Source organism: Chiloscyllium plagiosum, unplaced genomic scaffold, assembly GCF_037043375.1.
Source record: "Chiloscyllium plagiosum isolate Xiang-an unplaced genomic scaffold, Cpla_swu_hap1 HiC_scaffold_10, whole genome shotgun sequence".
Lineage (NCBI taxonomy): Eukaryota > Metazoa > Chordata > Chondrichthyes > Orectolobiformes > Hemiscylliidae > Chiloscyllium > Chiloscyllium plagiosum.
In genome coordinates this window covers 62,825,458-62,846,875 of record NW_028270148.1, presented here as the reverse complement: position 1 = coordinate 62,846,875, position 21,418 = coordinate 62,825,458, and the positions used below count along the sequence as shown (strand labels likewise).

General features: G+C 36.9%; 1 protein-coding gene across 1 annotated transcript in view; it reads left to right on the top strand.

The window, feature by feature from the left end:
- The window catches only part of ppp4r3b (protein phosphatase 4, regulatory subunit 3B), a 63,268-nt gene that overhangs the window by 31,735 nt on the left and 10,115 nt on the right, over window positions 1-21,418 (top strand). The window contains exons 8-14 of the mRNA XM_043696022.2: window positions 2,397-2,528; window positions 3,899-4,004; window positions 7,580-7,624; window positions 9,440-9,598; window positions 15,959-16,128; window positions 16,269-16,411; window positions 18,645-18,832. Coding sequence (XP_043551957.1) covers window positions 2,397-2,528; window positions 3,899-4,004; window positions 7,580-7,624; window positions 9,440-9,598; window positions 15,959-16,128; window positions 16,269-16,411; window positions 18,645-18,832 — 943 coding nt within the window. The remainder of the gene's footprint in view (window positions 1-2,396; window positions 2,529-3,898; window positions 4,005-7,579; window positions 7,625-9,439; window positions 9,599-15,958; window positions 16,129-16,268; window positions 16,412-18,644; window positions 18,833-21,418) is intronic.

The window sequence follows — 21,418 nt, the reverse complement described above, 5'->3', positions numbered from 1 at the left end:
AATGCTGGGCAGAAACTGCATTGAAGAGTTCCTAGCCTTTTGAAAACTTTCCAGAAGTTAAACTGTTTGTGTGGAAAATTGGTCTGAGACTTCAATATCATTGCAAAAATTTAGAAGACAGAAGCCCAAGCTCTTTTTATAAAATGAGGCTGAATGTTGGTGGTTTACTTTGTGATGTGATAATTGCATCTGATTTTTTCAGTCTTTTGTTGCATTTTGTTTTTTAAAAAAAAGTAAAACCATAGCCCCATTGAACCATTGGACTGCTTTCTGTTTAGAGATTGATGACTGGTGGTGGTTTAACCTGATGATCACCATGCCTTGTGCAAGGGGAACAGGTTGAGAAGGAGAATCATTGATGGTAACCTCTGTCAATGTGGGGATAGAACCCATGCTGTTGTTGTTTTGTGCCACAAATCATGCTGTCCAGCCAGCTGAGCTAACTACATTATCTGTGACTAGTGGTTCTTCAGTTTTTCATGCTTCTGTATTGATATGACTGTAACTTCAAATCACAAAATGTCTCTGTACTAAAGGTTTGCTGACTTTTATGTTCTTATACAGTTATTTTGGTACATGCAGAAGTAACCAGCATATCTGTTGATGATATCAGATTCTCTTAAATTATGTCATTGACCAAATGTCGAATTGTGCTGCATTTTAAATGTAACTCTGTTGCTTTTTAAATGTAATTGTATACATGCTTCAGAAGTATTTTCGATGTAGCTTGGTCACATTAAGACCAGTCTCAAAAGTAATACTTAGATTTATAAAGTGTGTTTCATGACTACTGGACTTCTCAAAGCCCTTTATGATCAATAAAATACCTTTTGAAGCATAGTCACTATTGTAAAGCAACTTGAACCAAGCAGACTTTCTCAAACAAATGTCATAATTACCAGTCCACTGTTTTGTGAAAGGGGTATTACCAAGCCACAGAATAACTAACCTATTCATCACAGTAATGTCAGGATCTTGTAGTTACTTGAAAGGACATTTTCAGACCTCTATTTAACTTCTCATTGAAAAGGCATCATATCTCATAGTATATTACTCCTTCAGTAATGTATTGCAGTCATTGAATGAAAAAATGCTACAGTGCAGCCGGAGACCATTCAGCCCATCAAGTCACTGACCTTTTGAGGAGCACTGCCCCCCCCCCCTCCCCACTCCAACCAAATATCTCCAAATCCCCACAATTTAGCCTTGCCAATCCACCTGAAGTATCAGCTTTGATTTTCATGTTTTGTTAGCGTGCTACCAATTGAGATATAGCTGACAGATCTGAAATTGGATTCCACTTCCTCGTCATATCATGTTGAAATGTTAACTTGATCAGAAAGAGTTCTGATTCCATTCCCTAAAATTCATAATTTAGAGACAATAACAACTGACAAAATAGACATTAATGTTTTACTCTGAAATTCTGTTTATTCAAATGAATGTGTATCATTTGCAATGGAATTTATATTTGAACTTCTGAGATTCAACAAAAGAGCCACATTTCATTTAACTTTTTGCGAGCCCATTTGCAAAAACGTTTCCAAGCCACCCTGGAAGCTGACCAGAGTAATTTACATTTTCATAAACTATTGTCTTCAATCAGGCAAAGTAAGTTTCAATGATGCATTGAATTTACAATGCAGAAGGTGGCCGCCAGTACTTAAGCCACAAACCTCATAACTACTGCATCTAACCCTGTCAGCTCTTTCTTCCTCATGTACTTATCTAGTGTCCCTTTAAATGTCTCAAAGGATTTGATTATCAAATCTAGACATTTGAGAATAATAAAGAAAACAGGATGCTGGATTACTTTATCAAATCATTTTGACTTCAATACCCAGAAAGCTTGGATATAATGCAATGCTGTAACCAAATCATACCTGAAGTAGTGTATATGTGTTCACGATCACAATGATTAAGCTCTAAGGAGACTGCCTGTTCGTGACAGAGGAATCAACTGAGAGATATCCTGAGATTGAGCAGTGAACCCAAAGTACATACGATTTGTAATGGAATAGAAAGAATAGCTCTTGAATAATAATTTTCTGTGCTTAGGGAGTATTTCAAAAGGGCATAGATTTAAAAATTGTGAAAGTGAGGCTTAGGATAAAGTGATAAATTTAAAAATTACAAAACACCAGGATAGTCCAACAGGTTTAATCGAAAGCACAAGCTTTTGAAGCGCTGCTCCTTCATCAGGTTAGTGGGCCAAGATCATTTTAAGAATTGGATGAATATGATTAAAAATGGTTGGTATTTTGGAAGGATGTGATCAAATGAGAAATGTTTCCCGTGTGATTTCAATTAGGGCTTTATTTTGATACTAGCTATCACTTTATGGCAGCTATTTTATTGAATTTAATACTGACCGTTTTTCATTTCTTTCCATACAGGATATTCTTTTAATTAATGTAATCATTGAACAGATGATCTGTGATGCTGATCCTGAGCTTGGTGGAGCAGTTCAGCTAATGGGGCTACTGAGAACTTTAATTGACCCTGAGAATATGTTAGCTACAGCAAATGTAAGACATTTAAAATATTTTAGCAATCTTGGATAATAGAATTGTAAATATGAACACTGTATGCATTTTGGGATAATTTGATTTGCTGTTAGTGACCTTGTGCCTCCAACTGTTTTTCTAAAATTAAAGTTCAAACACATTTACTAATTTGATTTTGAAGATAATAGTACTCATATTAAGAATGCACTTGTATGATATGTTGCTATGTATTTCTATTTTAGAAAATCAATTATTTTAAAAGCAGTTGAGGTTGGTGTTTGAAAGAGCCTTTGAGTCTTAAACTCTTGATTACTCATTTACCTCTTCGCCCGTGTCTTGTTGGCATTATTGATGTACTCCCTTTGCTGAAGCCTGATCCTCCAATTACACCTCTCCACAAAATACCACCTCTTCCAACAACTACCTTTGAACTCTTCACCAGTTATTTCCAATTCACACTTTAGTTTAAATTCCTTTTGTCAGTGTTGCTCATCAAGACTGCTCTGTTACTCCCTGTTCATTCAGTGGAACACAGGAACAGGAGTGGCCTTCAGTCTGATCAAGCATGCTCCACAATTCAGTATATTTTTTAGGTTATATTGATTCACCACTCATTCTTCAAAACTCTAGACAGGCCCAGTTTCCCCAAAGTCTCTCCATTGGACAATCCTGTTACTTTGGGAACAGATATTGCAAACCTCCTTGCACTCCCTCCATGTGAGTAATATTCTCGCTCAGGTATAGGGACTAAAACTGCACACAGTGCTCCAGGTACAATCCAACCAAGATTCTCTACAATTAAATTAAGACATTGTCCTCTTGTGATTAAGGCTAACATACCATTAGACTTCCTAATTGCTTGCTGCACCTTCATGTTAGCCCTCGGCTACTTATCAAATCTTACTTCTCAAAACCCTTGAATCTTAGAAAACAACTTGCAATAGTATAGTCCCTTTAACATAACAGAACATGTTAAACGTACAGCACTGGGTGTTTATTGCTGGAGAAGGCTTAGCAAAGATTAACTTATTACGTGATATAATTCATGTATGTTCATTGAGCCCTAGTTTTTACAGATTACTGATATTTTATCACTACTGTTTCTGCTTTTGATTTTTGAAGGTTTTAAATCTATTTTTCAAATATTTTCCTTACTTGGGAATTGAAGTATTTACAAAGGTTTATCTTATTTGTGTGCTGAACCTCGATTTGAATTCAGAAGTTGGATTGTGCAATTGCATAATATCAAAGTATCGATATTCAATTTTTAAAATTTCAGAACTTCAATAATCTAATAGTTAGGGCGGGTTGGACTGAAGGGTCTGTTTCCATGCTGTACATCTCTATGACTCTATGTAATCTTGTCAGTAATCTAATCTAATCTTTTTTAGAAAACTGAGAAGACTGAGTTCCTTAGCTTTTTTTACAAGCATTGCATGCATGTTCTCAGTGCTCCTTTGCTGGCTAATACCACCGATGAAAAACGCAGTGGTAGAGGTGAGTTTCAAACTCATTCAATAAAGTCCATTTGTGTTTCCTTATGTAAATACTTATGAACTTCAGAATGTTGCTTGTGCCTATACTTCATGACATTTGTTATTTCCTGTGTGATTTGTAGGTGGTGCACTAGTTTTTCCATTTGGACCTCTTGAGCCTTTAGACACATTTTCCAGCCCAGTAATTCTGCCATTTCCCTACTTAAAAACTGGAGTGTTGATTGACACCACTGTCAGCCAATGAATTGGAGGCAAGGTGGGACATATGGCTACCGCATACTTTACATGAATAGCAAAACAATCCAAAATTTCACTTGAGCAAATGAAGCTGTTTGAATAAAAAGAGACTCCGCAGACTGCAGTCAACGGAACTCATTACCTCCTCTCAATAAAAATGCGGCAATTTCTCCAGGTAATTGTGGTACCTGGAGGATAGTTGCATGAGAATTGTCCATCCCAGTCACAAGACATTGCAGCCTCCAGATGTGTTGGAGGAAATAATTCAATCTTCTCTATTCTGTCTGGGAATTGTGGTGCTCAGGTATGCAGTGATTTTAAAACACTTGGGAGTAGATTTTCAACATTCAGTGTAATTAGTGATCGAGGTCAAATGTGCCCGTTTTCAGAAGTGTGCCCTCCACCAAAATTCTTCTCAAACCCATTTCCATACTGTGAGATGCAAACTCTACTGTAAACCTGAAAACAGGCAATACTTTCAAACTAAATTGATAATCTGCAAATATATGGGCATTACTCTGAACTTAGACATCTGAGAAATTCACCATTTTGATTTTAAAAATTAGATCCTTGATTTGTTTGAGTAGTAACTTCGACTAATTGAGTTGAAAATTGATTTATCTGTTGTAACCAGCTTTTTAATCCATGTCAATCCCATCTGCAAAATTTTAAAGTACTGAGCAATTTGCTAGTTATATTAGGGAATTTTAGATGGTTTCTTTAATTTGTTATCAAGTTTTTAAGACTTGGCTAATTATGTTCATTAGTGGCCAAAGGGGCAAGTTTAATTTATAGACCTTCTTCAAAGTCCTACAGGCAAGCTGTTAACAAATTCCAAATGATGATGATTTCTTACTGAGGGTGTGCTTAGTTTTTAGGTGGGCTCAGCTACAGAAGAAGTTGATTTACTTAATTCTTGGAATCTTTTCAATGCTCTGCTGAATTCGTGTGAACAGATCTGTGCAACTGACTAGAAATTCGACCCCTCGGTTTCAGTTGGATACAATTACACAAGACTGTGCGTTGCAACCCCCATGGAAACTGATAACTTATTTGAAAACAGGAACCCCTGCATTACCAACTAAGTTAACTTATGGACAAGATTTCACCATCTAGGATTTGTACTGTAGCTAGTTAATCTAGGATTTGTACTATAACTAGTAGATTAAACATTTGTGAATGAGCTACCAGTTTATTAAGCCTAAAGGATGAGTTAAGATTTTGCATTAATGGACTGACAAATATAGCCTACAAAGTGCTTTTGTTCTCTGTAATACTTCTGAAAAATATGTAGCATCAGATGAATGGTCCCAGTGTCTTTCCTAGCTCTTTTGCAAGCGTTCACCTCTTTTCACTATGCTAGCTTGAAACCTCAGAGTGTCTTTCAGCAGCGTTTCTATATAATCAGCGAAGCACACCTCGGAGTCTCTGTTCCCAGAATTTTCAAGAACCCTATTGGGTTTTTTCCACTTTCTTTTAAACATAAACTGAGCCCTAAAAGCTTTGCAACACACACAGTTTTCTCTGCTTCGTTGTGCACCTTTTGTGCTCTTTACTGCTTGTGTTTCTTCTCTGTGAGCCCCTCGGAAAGGTGTTTAAAGATTGCCACTTAACACTTTGATGGATTTAGATTAGATTACTTAGTGTGGAAACAGGCCCTTCAGCCCAACAAGTCCACACCGCCCCGCCGAAGTGCAACCCACCCATACTCCTACATTTACCCCTTACCTAACACTACGGGCAATTTAGCATGGCCAATTCACCTGACCTGCACATCTTTGGATTTCTTTCTGTTTTTCTCCTATGGCCATCTGGGATCACACAGGCATTACTCTGAATGCAGGTGTTTGAAGAATTCAACATACCTTTCTTAAAAATTCACATTTTTCCTTAAGTTCAATGGATATTTTAAGTATTTTTAAGAGATCAGCATTTGTTACATTTGAGAGCAAATTTGAACATGGAGCTAAACATTTAATTGCAATATCAATATTTTTAGACTCGCATATGGTTCTAAGCAAATTAAATTTAGAAAAGATGAGATTAAAATTATCCATTTAATATCTTATTATAGTACCTTAATTAGCATTTTGCAAAAGTCCCCTAAGTCTGGAATTGGGCAGTTACTTTTCTTGAACCTAGATACCTAGCAATATCTTTCCAGGGCATATTTTACTAGTCTTTAAGCCTGTAGCTGTTTATCCACTTGCCAAATGCTCCTAAATACATACAGAACAACCTCGATTATCTGAACGAGACGGGCAGGGTGTAGTTTGTTCAGATAACTGATGGTAAACAATCGGATCAGGTATCCAAACAAAGGAAGCATTTATGGTACCTTGAGATCTTGTTTGGATAATCCGAAATTCAGATAATTGATGTTCGGATAACTGAAATTGTTCTGTAGCTACCATACGTATTATTGTATATAGAAAATGGTTTGAGGCTTTTCTTATGTATCTCTGCTTGCCCTTCAAAACAGCTGAGCTCTTTAGACTGATTGGTCTATCTTGGTCAAAGGCTCTTCTTCGACCAGTGTCTGTAGAAAAAATGTCCTGAGATTAGGCCGTGGAGCCCATTCCAAAAGTAATATTTGAAAAATCTTTGCTCTTGATGACTTTGCAATGAGAAATGTTAAGATTAGAGCTCAATGTTTAGTAGTGGATTGGTAAATTTACATACCTGTTGTAGAACTTCAGGGTAGATTAAGTATCTTGAATCTTGAGCTTTAGTACATCACTGAATTTATTGCTGTCTTTTCAAAGTAATCTAGATTGACAGATTGTATATCAATCTGGAAGGGAGCAGCAAAAATCCAATGGCCTGGTGTCTTAGCCTTGTTGGCAACTATTAACAAAGTTGGCATAAACAGCACTTGCACATGCTAGTGTTAATTTAAGGATGGAACAATTTATCTGCAGATTTAACATAGCGAGGAGTCTGTTGGCAGTTCTACCCTCATTTGGCACATGAGGCCACTGAAATGATCTAAATGATGGTAGCTCGTTTTTAACTTAAGTAGTTAGTGATGCTTTATTACTGCTGAAAGGTTTTAAGTTGTTTTTTTGGGAAGTATGTTGATTTCTCGAGATGATATTTCAAATTAACAAAATAAATTCAGAGCAATATTAAATTTGCAGTAATTTGGCCTTTACATCACAAGGATTAGAGATATGAAAGTGAAAAATTGAAATAATTTAAACAATAAATACTACAGTGTGGGGACCTTCAGTGTTTTCTAAATTAATGAACTAGGATTGAATAGCTTCCTAATTTAGTATTGAACTGTATTAACAATAAATGTTTTTAACTTTATCCTGTACTTGATTTATTAATTAGATGCAGGAATAGATGAATCCAATAGGAATACTGCTTTTTGTTCTGGTAAGTTTCATGTTTATTTATTGAACTCGTGTATTTTATGTAAGTGAAAGGTGTCTCATCTGGATTTTAAACAGTAAAATTACTGAAAACTCTTGCTTTGTTTTGGAAGAAATGTGTTAAGTACCTGGGTAGCTATTGATGAGCCCACTTGAAAGCAGCTGTTAAACAATCATAATTAGTGATTGCCTTCGTAAAACATCTGTAGATTAATTTTCAATGTAGTTAGTTTTATAGAAAGTAGTTTTCAGCTATTATGCCACCTAGCTCATGTTGGCACTTAAATTTAAACAGCAAGAAATTTGTATTTTGATTTTAAAGCAGTCTTCTGATTTCATGTTTTGTTGGATAGCATGGATTGACTGTAATTAACTGCATTTTGTAGGGATGAGGCCTGATGAGCTGTGTAGAGTTACTGACAGTAACTAGCATGTTTTTGGAGTCCTAATATTTAGCTTCAGTGACTTTGAACAATGTAAGCAAAGAATTATCTAATTGCTCTTCCTCTTGATTGTTATCTTTCACCTGCATGAAAACGTGCTCATGTTTGTGTGGTGCTAGGCAGATCATAGAATGATACGCCATAGGAGGATGCACTTCATGCCTGTGCAAATACTTTGGTTGGCTGTCTTTAATTCTGATTCTTTATCCTTGTACATTATTGTAAATTGGGTATTTCCAAATGTTATTATTGAATCTATTTTCATCCACCTGTTTTGGATAGTGAATTTCAGATCATAGTTTGCTGGGTTTTTTTGAGGAACTTTGGTTCTTCTGTCAATAAACTTACACTTTACATTCTCTGATCACTGAACTTTCTACCACCAACAACAGTCTTCTCATTTATTCTATCAAATTTCCCCTTCACATTCTGCACTCTAAAGGATAAAGTCACAGCAACTGTAACCTCTTCATATGCGTCAGGTCTGCCATTCCTCACTTCATTATAGGAAATCTTTTCTGATTCTTTCCTGTGAACTTAAATATTTTTTTTCGTGTGAGGCCTAGAATTGAACACCATTTTCTAAATGAGGCATCTGGTTTATAAAGGTTTTATGTAACGTTTATGCTTTTCCACAAGCTAATGAAGTCATGTCTTGTATACTTAAACTGCCATTTGAATTTGTCTTGGCATCTTCAAAGATTGTTCACATACTTTCTTGAGTCTCTATCTATTCTTCCTTCAAAATTGTACTATGATCTACTCTTATCATATGATACGTAAAATATGTACTGCTAATCAGACTCTCTTTGAAAAGAATGAAGATGTGTTGAAAAGCATCTAGTACTTCTGAAACTACACTGCAAAAATATCTTTGGGAAAATGGAAGAAAGGAAAATCATGTTGGCATCTTTAATGAGAGCATAGCTTTAATCCTTACTGCATGAAATGCAATCTTAAGCTTAAGTAAGAGTAAAATGTAATTTTCACTTGCCCAACATGTTATGAAGTCAAACAAACTATCTCCTATTGTATCTGTCTAAAACGTATTTGCAAGATGTGTCTTTTCAACTGTTTGAGACTGCCAAAATCCAAATGTGTTCTGACTTTAACTTTAAGGTTAGTTTCTGTTTTGTGACTGCCCTAGTTTCCCACTGAGATCGAACACAGGCAGATGATTTCTTTGAGGATCATATTTTCTTCTAAAGAACAAAGATTTGCATTTCATAAGCCTGGTTCGGTTTTGAACCAAAAGGACAGAGGTTAAATGCAGTTTTAATCTTTTAATCCTTTCACCCTGTTTCTGACTAGTTCTCAAAATGAATCTAAAGATGTTAGCTTCAAATGCATGACAAAGTTTTATCTTTTGGTTTTAGATAACTTCCAGACAGCACAGCTGTTGGCCTTGATTCTAGAGCTACTCACTTTCTGTGTAGAACATCACACATATCACATCAAAAACTACATCATGAACAAAGATTTACTTCGAAGAGTTTTGGTATTGATGAATTCAAAGCATACTTTTCTCGCCTTATGTAAGTGAACACTTCTAAAACTAATTACAGTCTTGGTATTTATTTGTCTTTTGTAGATTCATAGAGACATATAGTGTAGAAACAGGCCTTTCAGCTCACCACATCGATGCTGACCATCTAGATGTTAACCAGTGTTTGCCACTTATTTTGTCTTGTTCTTTAATAGCTTATCAGATTTTCATCTCTTACATTAATTTGAAAAGCAAATTCTATGGCTGTCCAAGATAACTAGGTTACTCAGTCAAAACTATGATTGGAAGTCCCCTTCTAGGCCAGCGTCCTTTTTTCTGTGATATAGCAGTTTTCATAATTCACTCTGATACAGTGGAGATGGCAACTTGTTCCTATTGCCCCCAGAATAGGGTATTCTCTGTACACCTAATAAAGCTAGACTAGGATGCTTTCAAAATAGTCTAAATTTAGAAACAAAAAAGGTTCAAAGAGAATTGGCGGTCATGATACAGAGAACTTTATAATTACTCCATTCCTGCAGAATGTTATGAAAAAGATTAAGAATGGAATGCTTAATCAAGCATAAGAAATTATATTTTAACCATCAGTGCTCAGGTTAGACAGTACCTAAAGAATTTTGAGCAGTTCTGGAACCAAAGCTTAGGACACAATGGCCTTGGTGGATTGATAGATGGAAAAGATCATTTAAATGTCAGGATAAAATATGCATTCAAGGCATGTAGTGGAAAACAACATAGATATTTATAGCTGAATGTAAAATGTTGGATGAAATAAATGTAAGAGGTGCAAAATTCCTAGCGGGACCTTTGCGGCAACCTAGTCAAAATAATAAGGAAGAGCAATTTTTAATGAGGTGTGTGGATGAGAGTAGCGCAGTTGATGCATTTTATATGTTTTTTAGCAAAACCTTTAACAAGGTCCCACATAGAGACTAATAAAGAAGGTGGATAAGAAGCAGCTATTCCCCTTAGTTGAAGGGTCAATAATGAGGGGACATAATTCTGAGATGAAGGACAGGTGGTTTAGAGGGGATATATGAAAAATATCATTGAGGGTGTTATGGATTTGGAGTGCACTGTCTGGAAGAGTAACATCTCATTACTATTAAAAAGGCTGTGGTTGAGCACTTGAAATGTCATACAATCAGTGTTATGGGCCAAATGCTGAAAAGTGGAATTTGCATAGGTAGGTTAGTGCTGACCCAATTGATGAGAGGCTGCTTCTGTTTGTCTGAGACCAAAAAATAATAGTTACCAGATATTTTTGTGACTAAAAGACTGCTTCCATTTTTTTTTGGCACATATCAGTGATGTAGGATTAAATATGGGGGCAAGCTTGAGAAGTTTGCATGTGGTTTTTAAAAAAAAAAGGTGCTTGCTCATGAAGAAGAGTACTGCAACCTGGTCAGGTGGGCAGCAAGTGACAAATGAAATTCAATTCAGAGAATTGTGGTAAATACACCTGCTCTTGACAAACAGTACAAATGTGTATGTCAGAAATGTTCAGGGGAGAAGATAGCCAAACAAGTAAATAATGTGGTTAAGGGAACAGAATTGGAAACAATGAGATATCCAGGTAATATTATGGGGTCCCAGATTTGAATGGTGGAATTTGAATTCATTAGATTCTTAATTCCAGATTTCACTTTAATGATGACCATAGTGTTTTGTTGATTCGTCATTAAAAACCCATGTAATTCACTGATATAGAGACATCGAGATGTACAGCACGGAAACAGACCCTTTGGTCCAACTTGTCCATGCCGACTAGATATCCCAAACCAATCTGTTCCATCTGACAGCACCTGGCCCATATCCCTCCAAACCCTTCTATTCATATTGTCATCCAGATGCCTTTTAAATGTTGCAATTGTACCAGCCTCCACCACTTCCTCTGGCAGTTCATTCCATCCTCTGCGTGAGTATGTTGCCCCATAGGGGTCTCTTTTATATCTTTTCCCCCCCCTCACCTTAAACCTATGTCCTTTCGTTCTGGACTCCCTGACCCCAGGGAAAAGACTTTGTCTATTTATGCTATCCATGCCCCTCATGATTTTATAAATCTCTATAAGGTCACCCCTCAGCCTCCGACGCTCCAGGGAAAACCAGCCCTAGCTTATTAAACCTCTCCCTATAGCTCAAATCCACCAACCCTGGCAACATCCTTGGAAATCTTTTCTGAAAAATTTCACAACATCTTTCCGATAGGAAGGAAACCAGAATTGCACACCATATTCCAAAAATGGCCTAATCAATGTCCTGTACAGACACAACATGACCTCCCAACCCCTGTACTCAATACTCTGACCGATAAAGGAAAGCATACCAAATGCTGCCTTCACTATCCTATCTACTTGCGACTTTACTTTCAAGGAGCTATGAATCTGCAGTCCAAGGTCTCTTTATTCAGCAACTGTCCCTAGGACCTTACCATTAGGTGTATAAGGCTTTCCTTTCCCAAAATGCAACACCTCACATTTATCTAAATTAAACGCCATCTGCCACTCCTCAGCCCATTGGCCCATCAAATCAAGATCCCACTGTAATCCGGGGTAACCTTCTTTGCTGTCCACTGCACCTCCAGTTTTGGTGTTATCTGCAAACTTACTAACCATATGCTCACATCCAAATCATTTATATAAATGACAAAAAGTAGGGAACCCAGCACCAATCCTTGTGGCACTCCACTGGTCACAGGCCTCCAGTCTGAAAAGCAGCCCTCCACCACCACCCTCTGTCTATTATGTTTGAGCCAGTTCTGTATCCAAATAGCTAGTTCTCCCTGTATTCCATGAGATCTAACCTTGCTAACCAGTGTCCCATGGGGAACTTTGTCGAATGCCTTACTTAAGTCCATATAGATCACATCTACCACTCTGGCCTCATCAATCCTCTTTGTTACTTCAAAAAACTCAATGAAGTTTGTGAGACTTGATTTCCCATGCACAAAGCCATGTTGCAGTCCTTGCCTTTCCAAATACATGTACATCCTGTCCCTCAGGATTCCTTCCAACAACTTGCCCACCATCGACGTCAGGTTCACTGGTCTATAGCTCCCTGGCTTGTCCTTACCATCTTTCTTAAATGTTGACACCATTGGACACATTTCTTCATCTGCCTTCCCTGTTAGGCCCCTTGCATTGAAATAAATGCAGTTTAATTTCAGTCCTACCTTTTGTTTGTCCCTGCCTGCCCTATTTGACTTGCTTCTGTTCTCAACTGTACCAGTCTCAGATTGATCTCTTCCCTCACTATCTTCCTGGGTCCCAAACCCATCCACCTCCTCCCCCCCCCCCCAAGATTAAATCCTCCTGAGCAGCTCTAGCAAATCTCCCTGCCAGTATGTTAGTCCCCTTCCAATTTAGGTGCAATCTGTCCTTCTTGTACAGGTCACTTCTACCCCAAAATAGCTTCCAATGTATACTTCAGGAAAGGAAACTTTTGTCATTGCCTGGTCTACATGTGACTCCAGACTCTGCGCAATGTGATTGACCTTTAACTACTGTTTTGACAATTAGGAATGGAAAATAAATGCTGGCCCATTCAATGATAACCTGCATCCTGTAATTGATTTTTTTAAAAAAGGATACTTGTATTAGCTGAGGTAGTATAAAAAGGAAATTATGCTAAAAAGTATATTAGGTTGCAGTTAAAGTAACAGATCTCTCAGAAATTGCGTTGTACTAAAGAGATTAGAGGCCAGTTCTCTGTACTCTGGAATAGAGAATTGTCGCTCTGATTGGATGGGTTGGGTCTGTTTTCTTTGAAACCAGCAAAACTATAAAACAATTGAGGGGCCTACATAGAATGAACAAGTTTTTCTTTTTACCTGAGAATACAAGTCAGTCCCCCATTGAGCTTCGGTTTTACATAATTAGATTGACTAGAGGGGATTGAAATTTTTACTTTCCTCCAGATGTTGGTACTCACTGCTGAAAACGTGGTTGTGGCAGAAGCCCTCACCACTTTTTAAACAGCACCTGGATGCATTTTAAGTGTTGCAAACCACAGGGCTACACAGACTTAAGAGTTGGAATGTGGGATTAAGCTGCGGGACTCATTTTTGGCTGGCACTGTCGCCCAGAGGCCCACTGAAGATGTTACCTATTAGGATGATGAAACGTCTGGAAACAAACCTTCCAGCTCAGCGAGCAAGCCTACATCCACAATGGGCTGTCTCCTGTGTTGTGAATGATGAGTCTTAATGTAGTGGAGTACATCAGAATTATGCCTAGACTCCAAGGATTAAATTAAAATCAGGACTTGACCACAAAAATCAAAAATGACTTACCTGTCTTTCAAATGAGATTGTTTAGGTGGGCGTACAGATCATGTGGCATTATTTGGATGAAGAGTGGGGAGTTACCACTATATTCTGATTAACATTTATGGTTTGTGTTGGAAGGTGTTAAAAGCGCTTTGGTGAGTTGTTCCTGTATATTTTGTGGATGGTATGCACTGCTGCAACTGGGTGTAGGTGGTGGGTAGGTTTCCAATCACTCGATTGCTTTGTGGTGTCAAGCTTCTTCAGTGTTGTTGGAGTTGCACTTATCCAGGCAAGGGCAAATTTCATCAATTTCCTAAGTTAATCTTTATTGATGTGGACAGGAATTGAAGAGTCAGGTCGTGCATAAACTGTAGAATTCCTGGTCTGTAAATTGCCCTTCTAGCCCCAGTATTTGAGGCTAATCCAGTTCAGTTTCTAATCAGTGGTACTTTACAGGAGATATTGAGATATTCAGTGGTGATAATGCCCTCTATGAGGATGGTGCTGAATATTGTTCAAGCATCACTGCGCATCCCACTTGTAACCTTTTATGAAGAAGAGAATATCATTGGTTGGCCAAGGATCTTACCCCACATAGCTGAAGAACTGATGCATTTGTATCTTAGAACTGAGATGTTTGACTTCCAATAACCAAAGCCATTGGAGAGTTTTCTCTCTGTTCTCCACTGATTCCAGTTTTGCAAGGACATTGACGTCATACTCCATCAAATCCTGCCTTGATGTCAAGGGATTCATTCTTGCCTTGCTTCTGGAGTTTAGCTTTTTTGTCCATGTTTTTTTCCAAGGCATTGACTGAGTGACCTTGACAGAATCCAAACTGATAACATTATATGTAAGATCAACAACCGCACAATTCTGACTGCCATTGCTAGCAATGGCAAAGTTCATAATTAATGTTACTGCCTGCTTCACATCAAGTCCCAAATCCAGAGAGAGTTTGTGGGCAGTTTATTGCTGACTAACTGCCATTAGGCAATACCGTTAATCACTGAGCATCATTTTGCTGCTGATAGTGTAAATTGGTTGACATTGTCTTGCCTTTTGTGGACATTCTTGGACATGAAACATTTCTAAGCTAATAATATGTAAACAGAGTTTGAGTTTAAAAAAAAGTGCTATTAATGGAAAAGGGAGGGATGAAGGAAATGTGATTAGATGTTAAGCAAGGTCTTAAAGTTCTTCGCCACTGAAATTGTCCTAAGTGGGCAGCCAGTGATATTGAAATTGTTGCTCATGCTACATGTAGTCAAGAGCAGTTTCCAGCTTTAGAGGTATCGAGCTTAAAGGAATCCTGAGTCATCTGACCCTTGATGTTAAGTAGTCAGAGAATTTAAAAGCTTTGGAGTTGTTAGTAATGGGAGGGCTTTGTGTAATCAGTATATATATGGAAGCTGATCCTGTTAAAGATAATGTTGCTAAAGGTTGTTGTTTAAACAATAAATATCAGGAATCAAGAATGCATTCAAGCTCAATGCATAAACATGTGACTCAGGAAGAGAAATTTGAGTTATGCATTAGTAATAGACTAACCACAACGATGAGGTGCACTAAAGATGCTGAGAAGAAAATGCTGGGAAACAGAAAATAGCATCACACAGGTGAAGAGAGACCGTAACCTAGCAGCCTCAAGAATGTCACAATTTTAGGCTGAATGATGTGCAAGCTGGATCAGAGAAGTACATGCTGAATGTGTAATTGAATGACAATGCTTTTAAGGAACTTTGAGAGAAAAGGCAGTCTGAGAGAAATTGGAAATGAACCTGGGACTGATGGTTTTGAAGGAAGTAAAGATGGGGCAAGTGCTGTAGGATACAGATGATGTTGGTAACCATGAGGCCAAGCAAAAACTGCTCAGGAGCAGATTGTACAAGTAAATGTTAGGTTTTAGAGAGATGCAATTGAAAAGGGAGATTGTGTGCAAAGATAAAAAGTATGGCACACTGGAGACTAAACCTTGAAGGGCTGCTGGGAGGAGTTGAAGTGAATTTTGGTGTAATTGAAGGATTTGACCACAGAGCAAAACAAGCTATATTGGAAGTAGTTGAAACTAGTGAGAAGTACTGAGATCTAAGTAAGCAGTTACTTTTTTTCTGAAAATAGGTGCACTGCGTTTTATGAGGAGGATAATTGGACTAAAGGATGAATTCTATAATCGTTACATCACAAAAGGAAATCTCTTCGAACCAGTTATAAATGCCTTTTTAGATAATGGAACCAGATATAATCTACTTAATTCAGCAATAATTGAACTCTTTGAATTTATCAGAGTGGTAAGTTTCTGTTAGTGTAATAGTTTGTTTTAAAATTTATATTTATAGAAATTCCTCATTAAATCTTCCAAAAGTTACAATTTTCTACCATTCTGAAGTATGTCCTCAATACTTATTTGTTATCATGTTTGTTACTACAGGAGGATATCAAGTCACTTACAACACACATAGTTGACAACTTCTACAAAGCACTGGAACACATAGAATATGTGCAAACATTTAAAGGACTCAAGCTGAGATATGAGCAGGAAAGGGATAGACTTCAAAATCAGAAACTGAACAGGTAGGAGAATCAATTGAAGCTCCTTAATACATGTTCAACTCTATTTCACAGATCATTGCTTAAAAGTGTTGAATCTTAAAAAAAAAAGTTCAAGTTCAATATTTGTGTATACTCTAGTATATGGCTTGTATGATACAAACAGTATATGTTATAAATTATTAGACTTATTCTCACCAGGCATGTAATCAAATATTAGTTTTGAGATTCTCAGACTGTGATCTGACTTGAAGAATAGAACAGAGTTCCCATTTGGAATGGAGAGGAGCTGAAGGTAGGAATAAGAACATGAGCAAAGATTTGTTCAGGGTGTTTTAAACCTGACCAGTTGCAGGTGTAGTATGGAGAAGAATGGTTTGGATTACTGCATTTATGTCAAAGAATATTTGCTAGCTCACAACTCTCAATATGCTATTCTCAGTCAGTGATCTTGCTGGCTGCATGGCAAGCATTTTGTGTTTTGTCAAATTGCCAACTAAATCTATATAAAATCTATATAAACCTGATGTTTGATTGGTAAGTGCCTACTAACCAGTGAATAAAAACATTGTTGTGTAACAATATGCAAAAACAGAATGCTTCCTAATTTAAATTTGTTCATTTCAGTCAGAGCACAGTTCCTGCTGATCTAGGAAGTCCTTAATTTGACAGCAGAGGGCAACGATTAAATGGCAAGGCATATAGTGTTTGTACTTTTAAAACTATATAGCTCAGTTGGAGCTGGGAGAAGGTTATATGTTGAAATTAATTGAGAAAATACTGAGAATGCACAGCTATTGCATATATTGTGAGTTTCATGTGTTGTACTTAAATGTCACAGATTGAATATATTTTAATTTGATACCAAAAGACGGAGATTTTAATGTCACATACTGATTGTCCAGACTTGCAATGAACACTTACGATTTACAACTTGGGACTATTTAACTTATCACTGTTGATTTGCTCCGGTGTTTGCTAATGTTTTGGATTGGTATTCCACAATTTTGGATTGGTGTTGGAGTTGATACCTTGTTCTTGTCAAATGACGATATTTTAAAAATTAAGCACCTTGAACTACCTACAATTTGGTTCCATAAATTAGCAATATGTGCTACAGTGACTTATTAGTAAGGCTTTTTAAATTATATCAGCATAGGGCAATTGATAACACTTTGGTGAAGAATTTTCTCTCTAACTGAAAATGTTCTTATTTGGTGAGGGAAAGTATTTTCATCAGGATTGAATACAGACCTCTGCTGAGATTAATTTTTTATATTTCTTTTCACATTTATATTTAGTTTGTGGAGGAAATGTTTAAGTAACCGCTTCTAGTGTTTACTATTCTGTTTTGGGGAGTTTGTTTTTGGGTGAACATGCCAGATACTGGTCCATGACAGTGCTGTACTGAAATTTAACAGTGTAGGTATTTTATAATAAAAGTCTCGGTAGGGAAATGGACTTCACTATGCACTTATGTTTGTGGAGTTTTCTAAGGAAAATGGGAAGTGTTGGTTTGCATTCCTTTAGATAATGCTGTATTAATATATACAGTATTTACGAAAACTTGTCTTTGACCGGATGTTATAATTGACAGCAAAATTGTATAAAATATTTAAACAAACTTGACAGTGTTGGTGTTCTCTTTACTGGATGAAATTGCAATCTTGTGTAGTATTTCATGCAAATTATGAATTATACATTCGATTTCCAGTTCTATTTATCAATTGATTTCAGCAGAATCAACTTTGGAATGGTTCAGTTGGCTTTCAGGTCAAACCAGCAAGCGTTTCTGCTTCTCAATCTACTTACGAATTTAAGCTGCAAAGTGCTTGTTTGTCAACATCAGGTGAACCAAGGATCAGACTTGGCTCTGATGCCTCCTGTAATAGAATGTTTGCCAACGCATACTGTTTAGGTTCATGCATGAAGTATGACGACTTGGGCAATGTGTCAGAGGGCTGCAGCCATCCACAAAGCCAAGCCAGCTACCAGTAGAGATCAGCACCTTCTGGCGAAGGGAGCAAGGAGGGAAGAGGAGAAGGAGAAAATGATGAAAGGATTGTACGAAGAATAAAATTGGGGCTTGACAATTTGCATAACTCAGGTTAGCTGATGTGACTGTAAAATGTCTGTCTATAAACAATATATATCTACCTCAGTTTGGAAGTCGAAAAGAAATTCAGCATTCCAAATAACAATTTTTTGTTTCCTGTAAAACTTGCTGACCAATGGTTTATAATGTTTTTCAATTCAGTGTACCATCCATATTACGTAATAATCGGTACCGGAGAGATGCACGTGCATTGGAGGAAGATGAAGAGATGTGGTTTAATGAGGATGAGGACGACGAAGAAGGAGAGGCTCTGGTACCGCACGTAGAGAAATCCAAATCAGAGGATGATTATCCAGACAGTTATGGAAAATTTCTGGAAACTAAAAAGGGTACTGTAATTTTCAGCAATTTAGCAATACATTTTTGTTATACCGTACTTGAGTTTTAAAATCTGAATGCTAAATACCAATAGAAAAGGTTGTTGCACATGCTGCTTCTGTGTGCATTTGATTGTCTTGCCGTTTCCAAATCGTTGGTCTTGGACCCTCCACATTGTTAGCAGTATACAGTTAATGTGCTAGTGTTTGAACATTTCCATTTGGTTGTGAATATCTGTCAGCCTGTCACTGTCCATAAATGCTTAGAAATATAAAACCAAAAAAGCAACATGGAGAATTATTGTCCATGAAATTTTAGATATTAAATAGTTGAAGTGTCCTTGGCTTCCAAACTGAATCTTCTATCATATAACTTTCTGCAAATTTACAGAATCATAGAGTCATACATCACGGAAACAGATCCTTCAGTCCATGCCGAACATAGTTCCAAACTAAACCAGTCCAACCTGCCTGGTCCTGAACCATATCCCTCCCAAACCTTTGGCAATGTTAAATAATTGGGAAAGCTCAGTCATTGGTGGCAATTTTAAAAAAACATGTTTTAAAATAAAATAAAATCATATATTTTAAATTTTGAAGTAAAAATCTGTCATTCTAACCTTTTGATAGAAATGCATTCCTATCATATTTTTTGTTTACAAGGTGTTACAGCATGTCTTTGGTATTTCTTGCCTTAAAATCTTTAATCTGAGTAAGTATTAATGCATTATTTTGAATAAGTTGAAGTTATTGAAATATTGCCTCCCGACTGTTTAAATGTCAAAAATCTATGGTACTTAATTGTGCAAGCAGATTAAAAATGGAATTTCTTGCATTATTGATTGTGTGAATCATTAGATTACTGCTGTTTTTGTAACTGACAGAATTTATCTACAATTAAATTTTATTGTCAATATTTGCTGAATTCTTCAGTTTGTGCCCTTGCTAATGGGTTAGCAAGGGAGATTTTGCGAAGTATTCCAAAATAGATAATCAGAGAATGATGTACCATAAACACAGCATGCAGCAGCAAACAAGGCCACATAGTGATCTAGAGAAAAATTGTAAAAAAAGTGCAAGTTATTTTGAATGCATACGGCATGTATAACAAGATGGGTGAATTAATAACACATAAGTAAATGAGCATGATATATTAGGCATTACAGAGACAAGTTACAAAGCAACTATTGCCCACATGACTATTCAAAGGTATTTGAAATTTTAGATCATAAAAGTGGTGGAAATCGAAGTGGTGAGATGGCTCCTTTAGTAAAAGCCAAATCAATTTAGTGAGAATTCATAGTTCAGAGGATAAAAATGTGGAGTTGTTTTGGGTGGAGGCCTTTAAATTCTGTAAAGACTTCTCTGGATTGGAAACTTAAAAAAAACAGCAGAATTCAAGAAGAGAGGGAGATGCACTGCAGTAATTGACATAGGACAATTAATCTAACATCTGACATTGGGGAAAATGCTAGAATCCATTATTGAAGGAGAGAGTATCAGGACATTTAGAAAATCATATCATTATGTTTATTAGGTGACTTTGAAGAAATAAGATTTGATAAAGGGAAACCAAGTAGTAGTTTTGAATTTGGATTGACCAAAGTCATTCGATACAGTTTCATAAAAGCTCTTTGCACAAGATAAGTGCTCAGTGGTTATGATAACAGATTAGTATGGAAAAAGAGTTGGTTAACCAACTGAAAAGTTAGAATAATTTTTAATCAGCTTGTTCAGACAGGGAATGGCACTCCTCTGGGGTAAACCGGACTTAACTCAGACTTTCTGGCCCAGAGACAGGATCTGAATTACAGATACTGCATTATAATGGGTCATTTCAGGTCAGCAAACTCTCAAGCAGATTGCTGCAGGAATCTGTATTGGGTCCTCAATTATTTACTATCAGTCTTGGGTGAAGGGATTTGCCTATATTGTAACCAAATTTGCTGCTGATATAAAGAGAGGTGGGAGGGCAGTCTTCAGGGCAATAGATAGTTCAGTGAGTTGGCACATAAATTTACAAATGTGGGAAGATGGGTTTCACCATCAGAAAAGCAGAATGTTATTGAAATGGGAGAGAAACTTCCAAATGTCCCTGTGCAGAAGAATCTGGGTGTTCATGTTCTTGAAAGATGAGATTATTAAAACACAAGATTCTGATGGGCCTTGATAGGGTAGATGCTGGACAGATGTTTAAGACCAGGGCAAAGAGGAAATTCTTCTCCCCACAGAGCTGTAAAGTGGAGTTAGATTTTTGATTAACAAGGAAGTTGAGGTCACAGTCCAATCAGCCATTATCACATTAAACGATGGAAAAGACTCTGGATATAATGACCACCTCCTCTTAGTTTTATTTTCAAAAATATATTACATTTCCAAGTGTTATAATCAAATTTTATATTTTGTATACTGAAGCGCAAATCATTAATACGTCAAAAAGTGTGGTAATCATAACACTGATCTTTAGGGGAAACCACTGTCCACTTAACCTGAGTCTGAGAAACAAACCGTACATCCAATATACTTTGTATCTTAAGTAAAAACCGAAGAAGCTGGGTTTGCAGAAGCAAAAACAGAAATTGCTGGAAAAGCTCAACA